Source organism: Leptonotus elevatus, chromosome 17 (genome assembly GCF_054856555.1).
Source record: "Leptonotus elevatus isolate MCC_2025b chromosome 17, RoL_Lele_1.0, whole genome shotgun sequence".
Classification (NCBI taxonomy): Eukaryota; Metazoa; Chordata; class Actinopteri; order Syngnathiformes; family Syngnathidae; genus Leptonotus; species Leptonotus elevatus.
In genome coordinates this window covers 17,084,368-17,097,811 of record NC_141255.1, presented here as the reverse complement: position 1 = coordinate 17,097,811, position 13,444 = coordinate 17,084,368, and the positions used below count along the sequence as shown (strand labels likewise).

The 13,444-nt window shown below is 40.2% G+C and overlaps 1 protein-coding gene across 3 annotated transcripts in view; it reads left to right on the top strand.

Annotated features, from left to right (window-relative positions):
* Positions 1-13,444, top strand: part of tbc1d22a (TBC1 domain family, member 22a) — an 88,447-nt gene that overhangs the window by 42,354 nt on the left and 32,649 nt on the right. For all 3 annotated transcript variants that reach the window (XM_086060320.1, XM_086060321.1, XM_086060322.1), the window contains one exon: positions 7,802-7,908. In XM_086060320.1, coding sequence (XP_085916446.1) covers positions 7,802-7,908 — 107 coding nt within the window. The remainder of the gene's footprint in view (positions 1-7,801; positions 7,909-13,444) is intronic.

Here is a 13,444-nt window from a genome sequence, read left to right as displayed (position 1 = left end):
CTGGCTGCGAATTGAAAGAGTCCAATAAGTCCAACTCAAGGGGAATGAGGTGCACCTGGCCTGCACTCACATCTTTTCAGTGAGGGAGGATGGATCGCTCCCTCACAGCCAGTTTGGATGAAAAGGCGATTCTCCCTCTTCATTTTGTTCATCAGTAAACCTTATACCTATGTCTTGAATTTGGGAAAAACTCTTTTTTTGTTTTCAATTATTTTTTGCGTAATGTGCATAGGAAACTGTTGGGGTTCAATACAACAAGATTAAGAACCTACCTAACATATCTATTGAGTTGCTATCAATCATTAATGGGGGATCAATGTACCACATATATCCCACCTTTTGCCCTCTTTTTGTATCGCAGACCTTGAATAAATTGCAGTGATCTTTAGAAGTCCAAATTGTCTGCAGACAATGCAGTGTACATCTACATCACTGTAATGACACACACGACAGGAGTGAATTGCTTTAAGGTAATAATACTTTCCATGACCTTGTGAGATAGCTGTTCTGTAAAAGTCTAGACACAATGACTGTCACTTACTCTTAAAAGTTTCTTTTGAAACCAGACTAAAATGTTGAGTATTATCTTTTTTTGTTGTTGCCTTTTTTCCTTCGTCCAATGTACAGAACAACATGGTCACTATTGCTCTATTTAAGTAATCCACCAAAGTGACAGTGAGGGCCAGCTGGGAAGCTGCTGCTAGGTCAACACTTTCAATGATGCTTGTGGTTGACATCTATGTAAGCGTACTGCTTACAAATATAATTAGGAGTCTTTCTGCCATGCAATAAAGCAGAGATGGACAAACAGCAGCTCACAGGAATGCGCGCTTTTCAATTGAACCATTGCCTATCCTTTGTAATACTCTACCTACATACTTACGGTAAAGCTGAGGCTGAAATCTGTCTTCACACATTTCCTTTCATCAGCTTCCACTTGAAGCATGCAGTCCGCAGCTCTATATACTTAGTTGTTTGAATGCTGCTGCTTTATATTGTCATTGCATCTTTTGTCCTTGTAGTTTCCCCACGTTACTTCATCTCCTCTGAGCTTCTGCTGTTGTTTTCCCTTCTGGAATGGATCTTAACCATAGCATTGTTGTACTGTGGCATGCATGTAGTTTGACTCCCGTGTCAGTAGATTACTTTATATATTTTGAATTATATGTACAATTTCTGCTTTATGTTATCCTGGAACAACTATAAAGTTGGACATCTGACAAATGGAAAATTCAGGGAATCTAATGAGTCTAGCGCAAGGCCTGATTGACAAATTGAAAAATGGTTTGACCCAGGATTGTAAGTCCACATAGTGTATTTTGAATCTGGGTAAGTGAGGACAGAGTACTCGGAGTGCTCCCTGTGCCCTCAAATTTTAAATCTTTACATCTCACTGAATTGGAACTTATTCTGATGAAAGTGCTAAAACCGAGCCGTCGACTTGGATGATTGTACATTAATTTCATAGCCACCAGATTTTTATAATAGCCTTCTCCAAAGAAACTGAATGTGAATGAGCTCGTTTAAGACGCCGGCATTTCTCCCTTGCATTGCTCCATTTATGAAGTATACATTGATAGATTTTAGCATGGTCTGGATGCTTGTTTTCGCCTTCTATTTGAAAGGCTGTAACTGGCTCCATGTTGCCGTTCCTGCCTGCTCCTTATCTACTTTTACTTACTCTAATTCCTGCATCGTTAATGATTCAATGAGATTATTGACTCTGTGAAAGCATTGTCTTCTCCCAGACAGTTTCCCTTCCAATTTGTATTACTCTCACAACCTGAGCTTTGCCTTGCTGCAATGTTCTATAGGCTTTAGAATGCAATCACCCTCTTTCTGGAGTTAAGTAATAGGACTGGGACCAGCCAAAATTGAATCAGCCGCTCAGTTTTGACCCTCAAGTCAATGTCTTCACCCATCAATCACCGCTATGTCTGACTTTTCATATCACTCGATACTATTCACATTGTTGATGGTTGTTCTATCTCGTTCAATTTGCGCCTCCTTTTGGTAATAGGTTGAGGTTGATGTGGGCTTCTGTAGGTAGATTGCATTTTAAAAATCAAGACAAAAAGTTGAATTTGAGGTTATTTCAAAAGCCAAGTTGAAGTCCTGGCTTCCCAACAGGATCCCAAAATCTGGAAAATCAAGAGACCTTAATGTACGCAGATATGATCAAATTCCTCCTGATAAAAAGCAATAGCGCTCAGATTCAATTCTGTGTAGAAATAGTTCTGTCAAAGAGTGATTTATCTGCTGTGAATAATCATAAGGGGGTATTGAATATTTTTAGATGAAGTTAATTACTTGACTATAAAAAGCCTTAAATTGAAACTCGCAGAGAAGCTTCAGATCTCTTCATGTCGCTCTTGTTCCCCCTCTGTCACTGCCACTTCATTGGGACAGAAAAAAAAAAGTTTTTATCTTTGGATGCGTTGCGCCTGACCTGATGCAATTGGATGCAACCGACACAATCATCGCAGTCTGGTCGGTTGCGTCACGAATTGTCATATATACTGGCGTAAACGCATTTCACGGAGGATGATTTGCATAGATGTGTCTGCATAAATGGACAATGATGGTGCAAAAATTACACAACAACAGGCTGTCCAACTGTGCTGAGGCATTTCATCGCCCTTCAGCTTCACTTTTCCTATCCTCAAACGTGTCTGCTGCTCTGCATAATGTCCGTGTACCGCTGTTCCCCTAATGTGTTTTATTCCCAACTAAACCCGCAGATTACACACGGTAATGACTTAATGGACTTCACTAGCAAGATCTCAAGAAACTCTTGTCAGCTCCCAAATGTGTCCGGTGTATTACGGTGGCAGATTTACTGTGCTTAAGCTGGAAATGAACATCAAAAAGAAATTAACCAACTGTATTTTTCATCAGAACCAGAAAACCGCCTCCATTTGAACTAGAGGCTAAAATAACTTTGCAGTTGACAATTTTTGGTACAGTAAAACAAAATAAAATATAACATATAGAGCATATGACTGTCATAATTTATAGTCGAGTGATGAAAATAGGGAAAATAGACTATATAAAACAGTTTTTGTATATCAATGTTTAAAAGAAATGACAACGTAACTGACAACTGTCAGTGACACTCCACTTTTGTTTTATCAAGACTATGCTATAAGCACTGTGCAATCATGCACAATCACCCTCTCCCTCGCTTGGCATTACTATGGCAACAGGATTGAGATGACATGCGGAATCAATTGGAATTGTATATGTTGTGCCGCTGGCCAATATGACAGCATATGAGGGAGCGCGGCAAGAGCGGAGATATTTGCGCTGCTCAATTAACATGATGTGGTAGCCTTGCTCAACATTAAACACTCTGAGCGTCTTCTCCCGAGAAACAATCTCACCCCAGGGTAAGTGGGTCATTATGTGCCTGTGCATAGACAGATATGGTATTAATATCTGTACAGTATTCCATTTCATGTCAAGGACTTACATTATCTTGCCAAGAGCTCGTGTGTCCGCCATTTGGTGCATGGACATGAGGCATTATTACGCGGAAAATGTAAGATGGGGTGATTTCGTGTCCCAAGGGTTTCTTTATTACATGTAAGCGTTAACACTTGGAATATGGTGTAGATAAGCTTGTCACGTCCAAGAAGTACCAACCGATAGTATGGACTGTCGTTACACTAAGACACCCTTGGTTACGTTTGCTAAGTCTTTCTGAACCCACAATGTCAACATTAAAGAGCAATTTTTGAAAAGGTCTCTATTTACTGCCGGTCACTATAAATCGCTGGCATAAACAGACAAACAAAAAGACATTATGTGTAGTGATTAACTAATTTGCTTCCAAAAACTTATAAATATGTTCTATTTTAAATATTACTATGATCCCAAAGACGTATTTATACTTTTTTTTTTAAAGTTTTTTTTTTTAATGCTAGAGCATACAGAAGGCTTTGACGCAGCCTCTCCACTGAAGACAATGGTTGAAGCAATGGTAGTTATTACAAAAAACGCCACCAGGTGGCAGCAGAGTATACGAGATCAACCAGGGCCATGTTTCAAAAAGCTCTTTCCCCACTGTTTTAAAAAGATTTGTGAATAATTATGAAATTTAGCTATATTCTAATGCTAATTGCTGCAAAACGGAAACAGATACAAATATACTTTTTTTTCCTGAAAACCCTCACATTTTTCTTTTGGTAGGTTCAATGTTTTTATAGCAATAGAACACAATATTCTGTGGGCCTTGCAAAATCAGTCAAAATCCAGTAAAACAAGCAAAGGGATTGCTTCAGTAAAAATGACTGCGAGGGAATGAGTGAAATATTCTTGAGCCTATTTAGTAATAATCAGTAATATCTATATTTAGTAATATATAGATATTTAGTCATATCTAGATATTTAGTAATATCAGATAATTGCTGTTTTATATATATATATATATATATATATATATATATATTATTGCGGCACCTTGTATGACAGCACAGACTGGTTGGGAATCAGTGACCCAGACATATTGTATCACCGTGAAAACGTATTTATTATTTATTTTAAATATATGAATGTGGTGCTCTGTGATTGGCCAGTCTGGACTTCTGGTGTTCTTAGCAAAAAGGTCAATTGACAGGTTTTTTTTTTCTTGGGGGGAGTCAGGGAACAAGGTGCTGCTCCGTGCATAAAATGAATCTGCTTATTTCTCTCGAGAGTAGAGATTATCCTCTCCAGTTTAGGAATACTTTACAAACACACCTCATCTTGCTTCCTTGAGCTGTGTATCTTCACATTATTGCCAGCCTAATCTCATGGCAACGTCCTGCTGTGAATCCGTGCATCACGTGTATGAGTCAATATGTTGGTGACACCGCGTCTTGCCAAGTCGACTCACCTCTTAATGATGCGACAGCTTGAATGCCACCTTTAGAAAAATGCTCGTCTCTCATTAATAATGGTGCTATTGCACTAATTGTGCTGTGGCTGCCTTGCATAACCTTTATACGCTAGTGTGAGGTGCAGAGGGAGGACTTGCATGTTTCACAAGCAAGCCTACGTGTGTCTCATCTCCAAGTGTTAGGCTGCCAACATGAGCATTTTGAAGGTGGCAAAGAGATTGTAACCTGTTTAAAATCTTTGCTTTAATAAAAAGTAATTCAATTAATTGGATTAATACTGAGCCACCACTATAAATTATAAGTCACAAGTTGCTTTCATCTTATGGATGGGAAAATTCAGTTTGAACAATGGCGGTGCTCTCTGATGGTTTGCAACATGTAAGATTGTCCCAAAAATTTTGGACATTCACTTTATGGTTACATCAGGCTAAATTAGGTCTTTTATCATCTTACATCACATTACCTTGTGGCCTGTAGTCGTATAGAGGGCAGATGGCGACGTTGGTTGTGAGCGTGCGTGTCAGTGCCGGCGCTTGGTCTCCTGAGGTGTGACCCGGCTTTGCGTGCCAGGCTGTGCCAAGTGCTCACAGCTGGCCACAACCAAGCAGTTGGTCTCGCTGGACATGTTGCCCCCCCCCTGTGCCAGGACAAACAGGAAATGAGCCCTGGGGCTTGGCAGGGAACTGGATCTCTAGCCAGTAGAGAGGACGAGGAGAAGTGGAGGGTAACAGCTTGCAGAGATGGGATAATGTCAAAGAGTTGGGTAGGAAATTAATTAGAATGAGCGACGGAACGACCATTGTGAGTAAGTGAATGTCTTTGGAGTGCTACACTGGTTGAAATCACATTATGGGTTTCCCATCCATTGGTCTCTTCACTAAATAAATTTACACGGGGTCCTGACATAAGGTTTTGAGGATACAATTGGCACACAAGAAACTAGTTTGACTAGCGTAAGAAAATGCAATAACATTGCACACTCACTTGCGTCCATATTTACAACCCTACGTTCCGACTTATGTACAGATTTGGGATACAGATGTTCATATAGAAAAGGGCCGCTGTCGAAAATTGAGAACCCCATGTACATTGCTGTCCATACTGCAGCTACTCTGTTTTAAAATTACCACAATTTGGGGATCCTTTGCAACCATTGATTTTTGGATGCACACCTCACAAGGAAAAAAAATCCACTCTCTTCAAGGCTTGCTTGCTAACATGTCCTTAATTTCCCCATCTTCCTATTTGTAAAGCGTTCCTACGGAGACTCAGATCACATTGCAGACACAGAAAGTTGTCAGATGGTTCTTGGTGTAAATGTCTAAAGTCACCCTTGAAGAGAAACGCATTCCACTGTAATATGGTAGAGAGTAGAATTGCAAGTAGTTGAGGCCTTGTGGTTTTCAGGCCAAGGAAAAAGCTTTGGTTGAAGCCGACTCTAGTTACTCTGTTTTCTCCAGATGTGTCACTTCTTAGATTATCAAATTACCAGCAATAGTCCCACTTAACGGGTGGATCAAGTGCGTCGTGACAAGTTAGCTATTTTGTGTTAAATCCTCAAACACTGGAGCAACAAAGCTTCCTTTGAGCCTCATCAAGCGTGGGGCTGCTTGTGAAGTGCCGAGCTGGGAATTTAACTAATGACATCAGGTTCAACTGTTTTTGAGCATTCATCCACTCAGTTTGGTGTTCCACCAGCGGTCACAGGGGGCACTGTTGCCTCAGCAGAGTCGGTCCCAATTTATGGTTTCAGACTCCCTTTCCTCTCATGTGTCCTTGCTGTTGTGATGAGCTTTGCCCAGTTGGAGGGCGAATGCCGGACTCTTGCTAGGCATCCCTTCTCATGTGCTCCCGTCAAGGTTCACATTTTGGAGCTGAGCCGCCGCAGCAAGACATGAGGCACTCTAGGATATTTGGGGCTCCTCTGAAAAAGCAACAAATTGCATTGTTTTATCGCCCATATCAATACATGAAATTACTTACCACGGTATTTTAAGTTGAGATGGAATGTTAAAGACACAAGAAAGGTTTATTCATGCACATGCACACTTGACATACAGGGGAATTGTTAGTGGCTTTGCAGCTGTGGCCTGCTTCCAGATCCCTGTCTGTCATTCTGTCAGACCGAGCATGCCCATTACAAGCCTAACTACATTCTACCAAGGTTGCCAAGGATACCAAGCAGAGCTGCCAGCACCCCCGACATATGCGTTGTACAATTCTCTCTCTCTTGCAAGAACGCAGAACTTTTTTCCAAAAGATGCCGAAACATTTTCCCTTCTCCGTTCCCGTCTGACCTCCGTGCTGCGTTGTGGTCCACTCTCGATCGTGGTTAATCAGTCTTGTCTCATCTGCTCTCCACTGGCTGTCTGTCAGCGGCTTGCCAGAATTCTGTCAAAGCCCCACGCCGTCCGTCACACGCGACTGCCGTTAATGACATGTGATGCCACCCACTGTTGTTGTTAGTCACCCACTGGAAGAGGACTGACTAGGGTCTCACTACTGTGTTTGAATTTTTCCTTCCCTGTGGTGCCTTTACCATTTTTTTTTACATAAATATATATATATATTTTTACAATTAGACAAACCTCTTAAAGGGTAGATCAATCATTTGAAGTTAGTCTCACTTTGGTCCTCCCTAAATCTTAAATCTTTTGTGAGGTGTTTATCAGCCGGGTTCTCACAATCTCTCTCTCTCTCTTTTTAAGCACCATTTATATTGCCAGGCTCTTTTTTCTCGCTCCCTGTTAACGGCATCCTTTTTTTTTTTTGCAAGGCATTTTCACAGTGGTGGGCTTATTATGGCGCCCCCGCGTTGACCAAGTAAACCTGAATTGTTCTGTACTTGTCGATAACCCACTATGGTTCATCCTTCTCCCTTCTCTTCATTTCTAACTGTGTTCACACTTTCCTTCCTCCAGAGGAAGAAGTGGAAAACTTTGACGTGTCCAGTCTCCAGGAAGAGGCTCTGAGGAACATTGAGGCTGACAGCTTCTGGTGCATGAGCAAACTGCTGGACGGCATCCAGGTAAGCATACTGTCATTGTGTGTTGAAAAGATAAGGGGGGGAACTCTCTTGCACACTTTCATACTTTTACACCAATTTAGTGTACATGCCGAATCTCCAAGTGTCTCCACCTACATGTTGCCCGAGGGGAAGATTTTCCAGTGTGGGCTATTGATACTGTGGTAGTAGGCGGGAACTGCTGCTGGGCTCTTCTTTCTCATTGGCACTCTTTCTCATATTCCTGGAAGGTATTTGATTTAGTGCTCATTCTAGAATGCAGATTGTATTCACACCCAACATTCAAACAGTTTAGGACCTTAAATCAGTTATTCCCAACAATTGTGCCACAGGAAATGATCCAGTAGTTTCACTTAATTGATACAAAAGTTATTGCTTGACTACAAAAAATTTAAATGTTCTTCAACTAGATGACAAGAAGGTACAATAAACTTGTTTACACACTAGAACATGCTGGGTTGAATTAGTTTGACCCTAGATTGGATTCATTATTATTATGAAGTGCTTCTATTTCTTGGGAGCTTTAACTCGATCAGTATGGTCAGTTTTTTTTTTTTTTACCCCTTGTATCAAAATCTTGACCCACTATGCTGGGTCAGAGCATCAACCCCAATGTGTTGAGTATAAAGAACCCAGCATTGACTTGCCACTTTTTTGATCCAATGTGGGTTACCAGCAAGTTTTGAGAGTGCTGCCATCATTATTTAAGGAAATATAATTTTTGTGATTGTTTTTGGTGGCGTCCGTTTGAAATATGTGCCTTAGTGCAATAAATGTTTAGAAACAAAAGATACTTCAATAGCGTGTTTATTTATTTACTTTTAACATTGCCTGTCCAAATTACAAATTGTGATATATTTCTGTAGTAGAGCTGTCAAAATTAATTGATTAGTCAACAAGTAATCGATTATCAAATTAATTGACAATTATTGTAATAATCGAGTCATTGTTTGGAGCCATTTTTTAATGTAAAATTGTCCAAATCCTCTGATATCAGCATATCAACAGTAATTATTCACTAATTTCTGTAGTCCTTTATGAAAGACTACTGATTATCTTCTGTTTTTAATCAAAATAAGACAGTTGCAAACATCTGTTTTAACTTTGGAAAACAATGACCGAACCGGTAACATTGTACAACATTAATCCCCCTCATTATACGAATGCAAAGTACAAAATAAACACCAATCACTGGTTAAACAGTAATCAGGGGGAACATGCTTTTGTAATACACTTTAATGCAAAATTTAAATAAATGTGATTAGTTGATTAATCGATTGAATAATTGATAGATTAATTGATTCTAAAAATATTTGATAGTGACTGCATCTTTTTCTGGTGATTGTGCGCATGTGAGCATTAATTCATTACAGTCAATTTGTCGCCGATTCATTTTAGAAATTAATAGTCATTGTGCCTGTGTCGTTCCTGAGGGAAAGCGCAGGCAGAGCCCAGGAAGTAAGAGAGAAGAATGGAGTGTATGCCCGTGTGTAGGCTTTTGAGTGCGCATGGACGCTGTCGTCTCCATGCTTGTGTTTATTTGTGACCTTGGCTCCAAACTAATTATGTACAATGCATCAGGGAAGCTGTGTTGCCCCCCACTCCCCTTTCTCTGCATCCTCCACCTTCCCTAATGCTTTTTAAACAATCCGTTGGAGGCTGAGTGCTTCAGCAGCGTAATTAGTTGGCGATCCTTTCTCTGACCTCGTCTCCAACCTGCTCACATTCTCTATTAAACCACGCTGTGTCCTGAAGGTGGGCGTCTCAGGGGTAGAGAGGAAAAGGAGTCTTGTCTGCGTAATTACATTTATTCATTGGCTTAAAGCGCCTTCTACATCCGCAGAAACTTGTCACACTGTTTTGTTTGGGGCTAATTGCATCGCTATGCATAATAGAAAGATGCTTTCGAAAATGCTTCATAGTTTGGAAAATTTTGTAGTATTGTTTTTTCTCCTTCTCATCCATAAAACTGCACTTATGCATAATTTCATTGTGGAAAAATTAAATTGTTTTAACGACTGCAAACCCTTTGTTATTTGCAAGGGATAGTGACGGAGGCATTGTAACCGGCAAGTATAATTGCCGATATTGACAGTTTAAGCCGTTACTATACGAAAATCTATGATCCCAAAACACTAACTCGGCGTATAACATCATCTTAAAAAATACATGGCTGACAGATGATTTGATTTCGGGAAAAAATGCACCAAACGTGAGGACGCTGGCACGTGGCTTTGAAACCTCTTGTGGATAGTGAACCACAATTTACGGTATTTATTTTACACACTTGAAGTGAACTACTATATAGTTTTCAGTTTATTTATTCTGCTTTTGATTGATTTCAACTTAACCCTGCTGATTTAATTCTATTTTTTTTCCGTAGTGGAAATCGTTTTGTTTTTGAAGTGGACTAAATCACGCCTACGGTGAGTGGCAGATTGAGTGGTAGACGTGTGCATCCTGCACTCATCTGTTCTGGCCCGACACGGACGGCATAGTTAAACAGACAAACACGGCTGCGAGAGCATGATCCCGGGCCTATCAACAAGATAAGCACGCTGTACTGTGCAGCCCATTTCCACATCAAACTGGCAGCTGACAGTAGCAACATTGAGTTCCCGCAAACATGTTTGAACTACCTAATCCTCTCCACTCGCGTTCAAATAGTCTGGTCTTTACGGTAAAGTCATCTAATCCAATAAAATGACTCTACCTCTTGCTGGATAGACCCTTGAAGAATCAAATAATTACAGTTAATTAGAGGATAAAATATTTGCAAAATGTGAATAGATTTTTTCCAGATTAGTTGATCGAGCTATTTTATGTCAACCCCCGTTTTCCTTCATATTTCGAGCAGCTAATTACTCTTAGTCTGTGCTAAATTGGACAGCACTTGCAGACAACTTATCTAATTTAAATTATTACAATGGTTCCACATCTCCAATCAATTAAAAGGGTGCTGTCGTGTCTATCCGTTGATATGCCGTTGATATAAATATTTCATGGTGATTTGCAAGTTATGATCCGTCATTACCATGCACGGTGGTGTTGCTGCGTGCAATTCATAGGTGGCAGCTGAAAGTCTCTCACCGCCATTTCTTGGGCAGGGAAACAAGTCCAAAAGTTCAAAAAGTCCATTATGCAGTTAGCATGCCCCAGAGGGCGCTTTGCTTTTAAACCCGGCCCATGAACACCTGTTTCTTATGCTAATTCTTTGGCTATGCCTTTTGGAGCAATGTCTTTTAAATAAATTATTCAGGCCAAGATTGAACAGTTTTTTTTTTGTTTTTTGGAGGGGGGACGATCACACTGGGATATGAACTTATTACTGGTTGTATGGACTAATAAAGGGCACAGTATGGAAATTGCCTCCTACCATGATTTAGATCTCAGAAAAAAATGATAAAATGAAATGCCACTACTGAGTGACCTGACAAATATGTAACATACAATGTGCGATGATTAAAGGCTTGACAGTTCCTTTTCCTGCTGCTTCTTGTCTGAGCTGCATCCAAGCCCTCATTTGGAGCGCAGGCAAAACCATGTGTGCCCGCTCATTGTCAAGGCAACCATCTGTTTCCGTGGTACCAGCAATAGATCTGTTGAGTAGGAACAAGGTCCGCCGACTGACGTGCACCAGACGATAGCAAAACCGAAGCCGACTTTGTGCTCGGTCGGTCCTTGGTTTCCTCAGGCATCCCTATGACATCTCGAGCTGTCACTCGATCCCCAACCTACACGGATGATCGTATTGCTTTTAATCATTTGGTCTCCTGGGCTTACTTTTTGTGACATTTTGCACTCCAGTTTTCAGCTATTTATCAAAAGTTATTTCCTTCCAAATGAAGGCCTTGATTATTAGAAATGTACATAATCCTCAAATCATCTAGCACAGTGGTCCGAGTGGTGAGCACATCTACCTCATTTCTGAGATTCTGGATTTTAATCCCAGATTCCTGTGTGTAGGTTACTTGTGTGGGTTGTTTTCTGCATTAGTTTCATTGAATACTCTAAATTGCCAATAGGTGTGAATCTGAGTGTACACATCACATTACTGTAGTCGTGTAATATTGAACATATATTGCCCACTCTTCCTGTCACATTTAGTAAACAGATCGCAAATCTTTCTGCAGAAAGAAATTTGCCTTGCAGATAGTAAAAAAACACAAAAAAACCCCACATCTATAGGGTACCATAGTAACTTGGGGGGAGCTCAACAATGCAAGCCAATAATTGGTATATATATATATATATATATATATATATATATATATATATATATATATATATATATATATATATATATATATATATTATAAAAATACAGAAGGTGGCATTTATCAAAAACAATCATCTCCGATAAGAATGAAGAATGCCACAGAAATGTATGAGATGAGTTCCTCTGAAACAAGTGCGAAGTGATGTGTGGTACGTAGTAGAAAATGATGCCCCACATTGAGTCTCCCCTGGCGAGCCCATTACAGATATGAGCCAACCAATCCAGATCTACAAAATGTGTTCCATCAATTGCTCTATGAAATCCTTCAATCCCTCTTGCATTTCGTCTCCACTCTTGTCTTTATCGCAACCTGTTTTATATAATCTTCTTTTCTGTCACACGCATGCATCAAACGAGCAGCAGATAACGGCACTGTCCTTCGCTTTTCAACACAACACCGCAACATCTATTATCGTAAAGCCTTTATCTTTACCTGTCATCTGTGTCTTTCCCACTCACCAACACAAACGCTACGCCCGTTCGCCGCACTGTTGTGCCACCGCTGTCCAACTCGCTGATAGACATCGGGAGCCACAATGGAAGGCAATCTGAGTCCAGTGTGTAGCCATTGTTGTCTCTAATAGAATGGAATTTAGAGGTGAAGAGGAGCTATTGATTCAGCTGAGAGCGAGTGGAGAGGCTTTTGACACCTGGCAGAACTTCTTGGTTGTATACTGGATCCTTTGGATTGGTGTGTGGGCAGTTCCGTTTACATGACAGGCCAAGATTTGGTGAGAAGTGGATAGCATATAGGTAAGGAAATATCTGCGATGAGTTTCCTCCTGTTGCCCTATTTGTTCAGAGGTGCATCATTTTAGAGTTGACTTTGAAGAAGGAGAAGGAAGCAAAGGAGACACCAGGTCAATGCCAAGCGATGAGGAGAAAAGGTAAAAAATAAATTAAGACCATCCAAATGAGAGTTTCAGGTTGGGGGAAAAACAGACATAATAGGGATAATCGGGATAATGAAACATAGCTTGTAGTACGTTTGTTTGTTAAAATAAATGTACATAAGTTATCCCATATTTACTTGTATAGTATTGCAAAGCGTGACTCATGTTCTTGCAGCTGCAGAACAGGAACTCTGCCCTTATCACAAGATAAGGACTGAAATATTTTGTTGTTGGAACGCCCTGTAAAAAAATAAGAGAGTGCTCGGGAGAGTGTGCCTCACAACAGATAGCTCTGTCCATTCTCCTCGCGAGAAAAAATAATCTAAGTCTCAAGTTAAAATGAAGTTTAAAAAAAAACACACAAAAA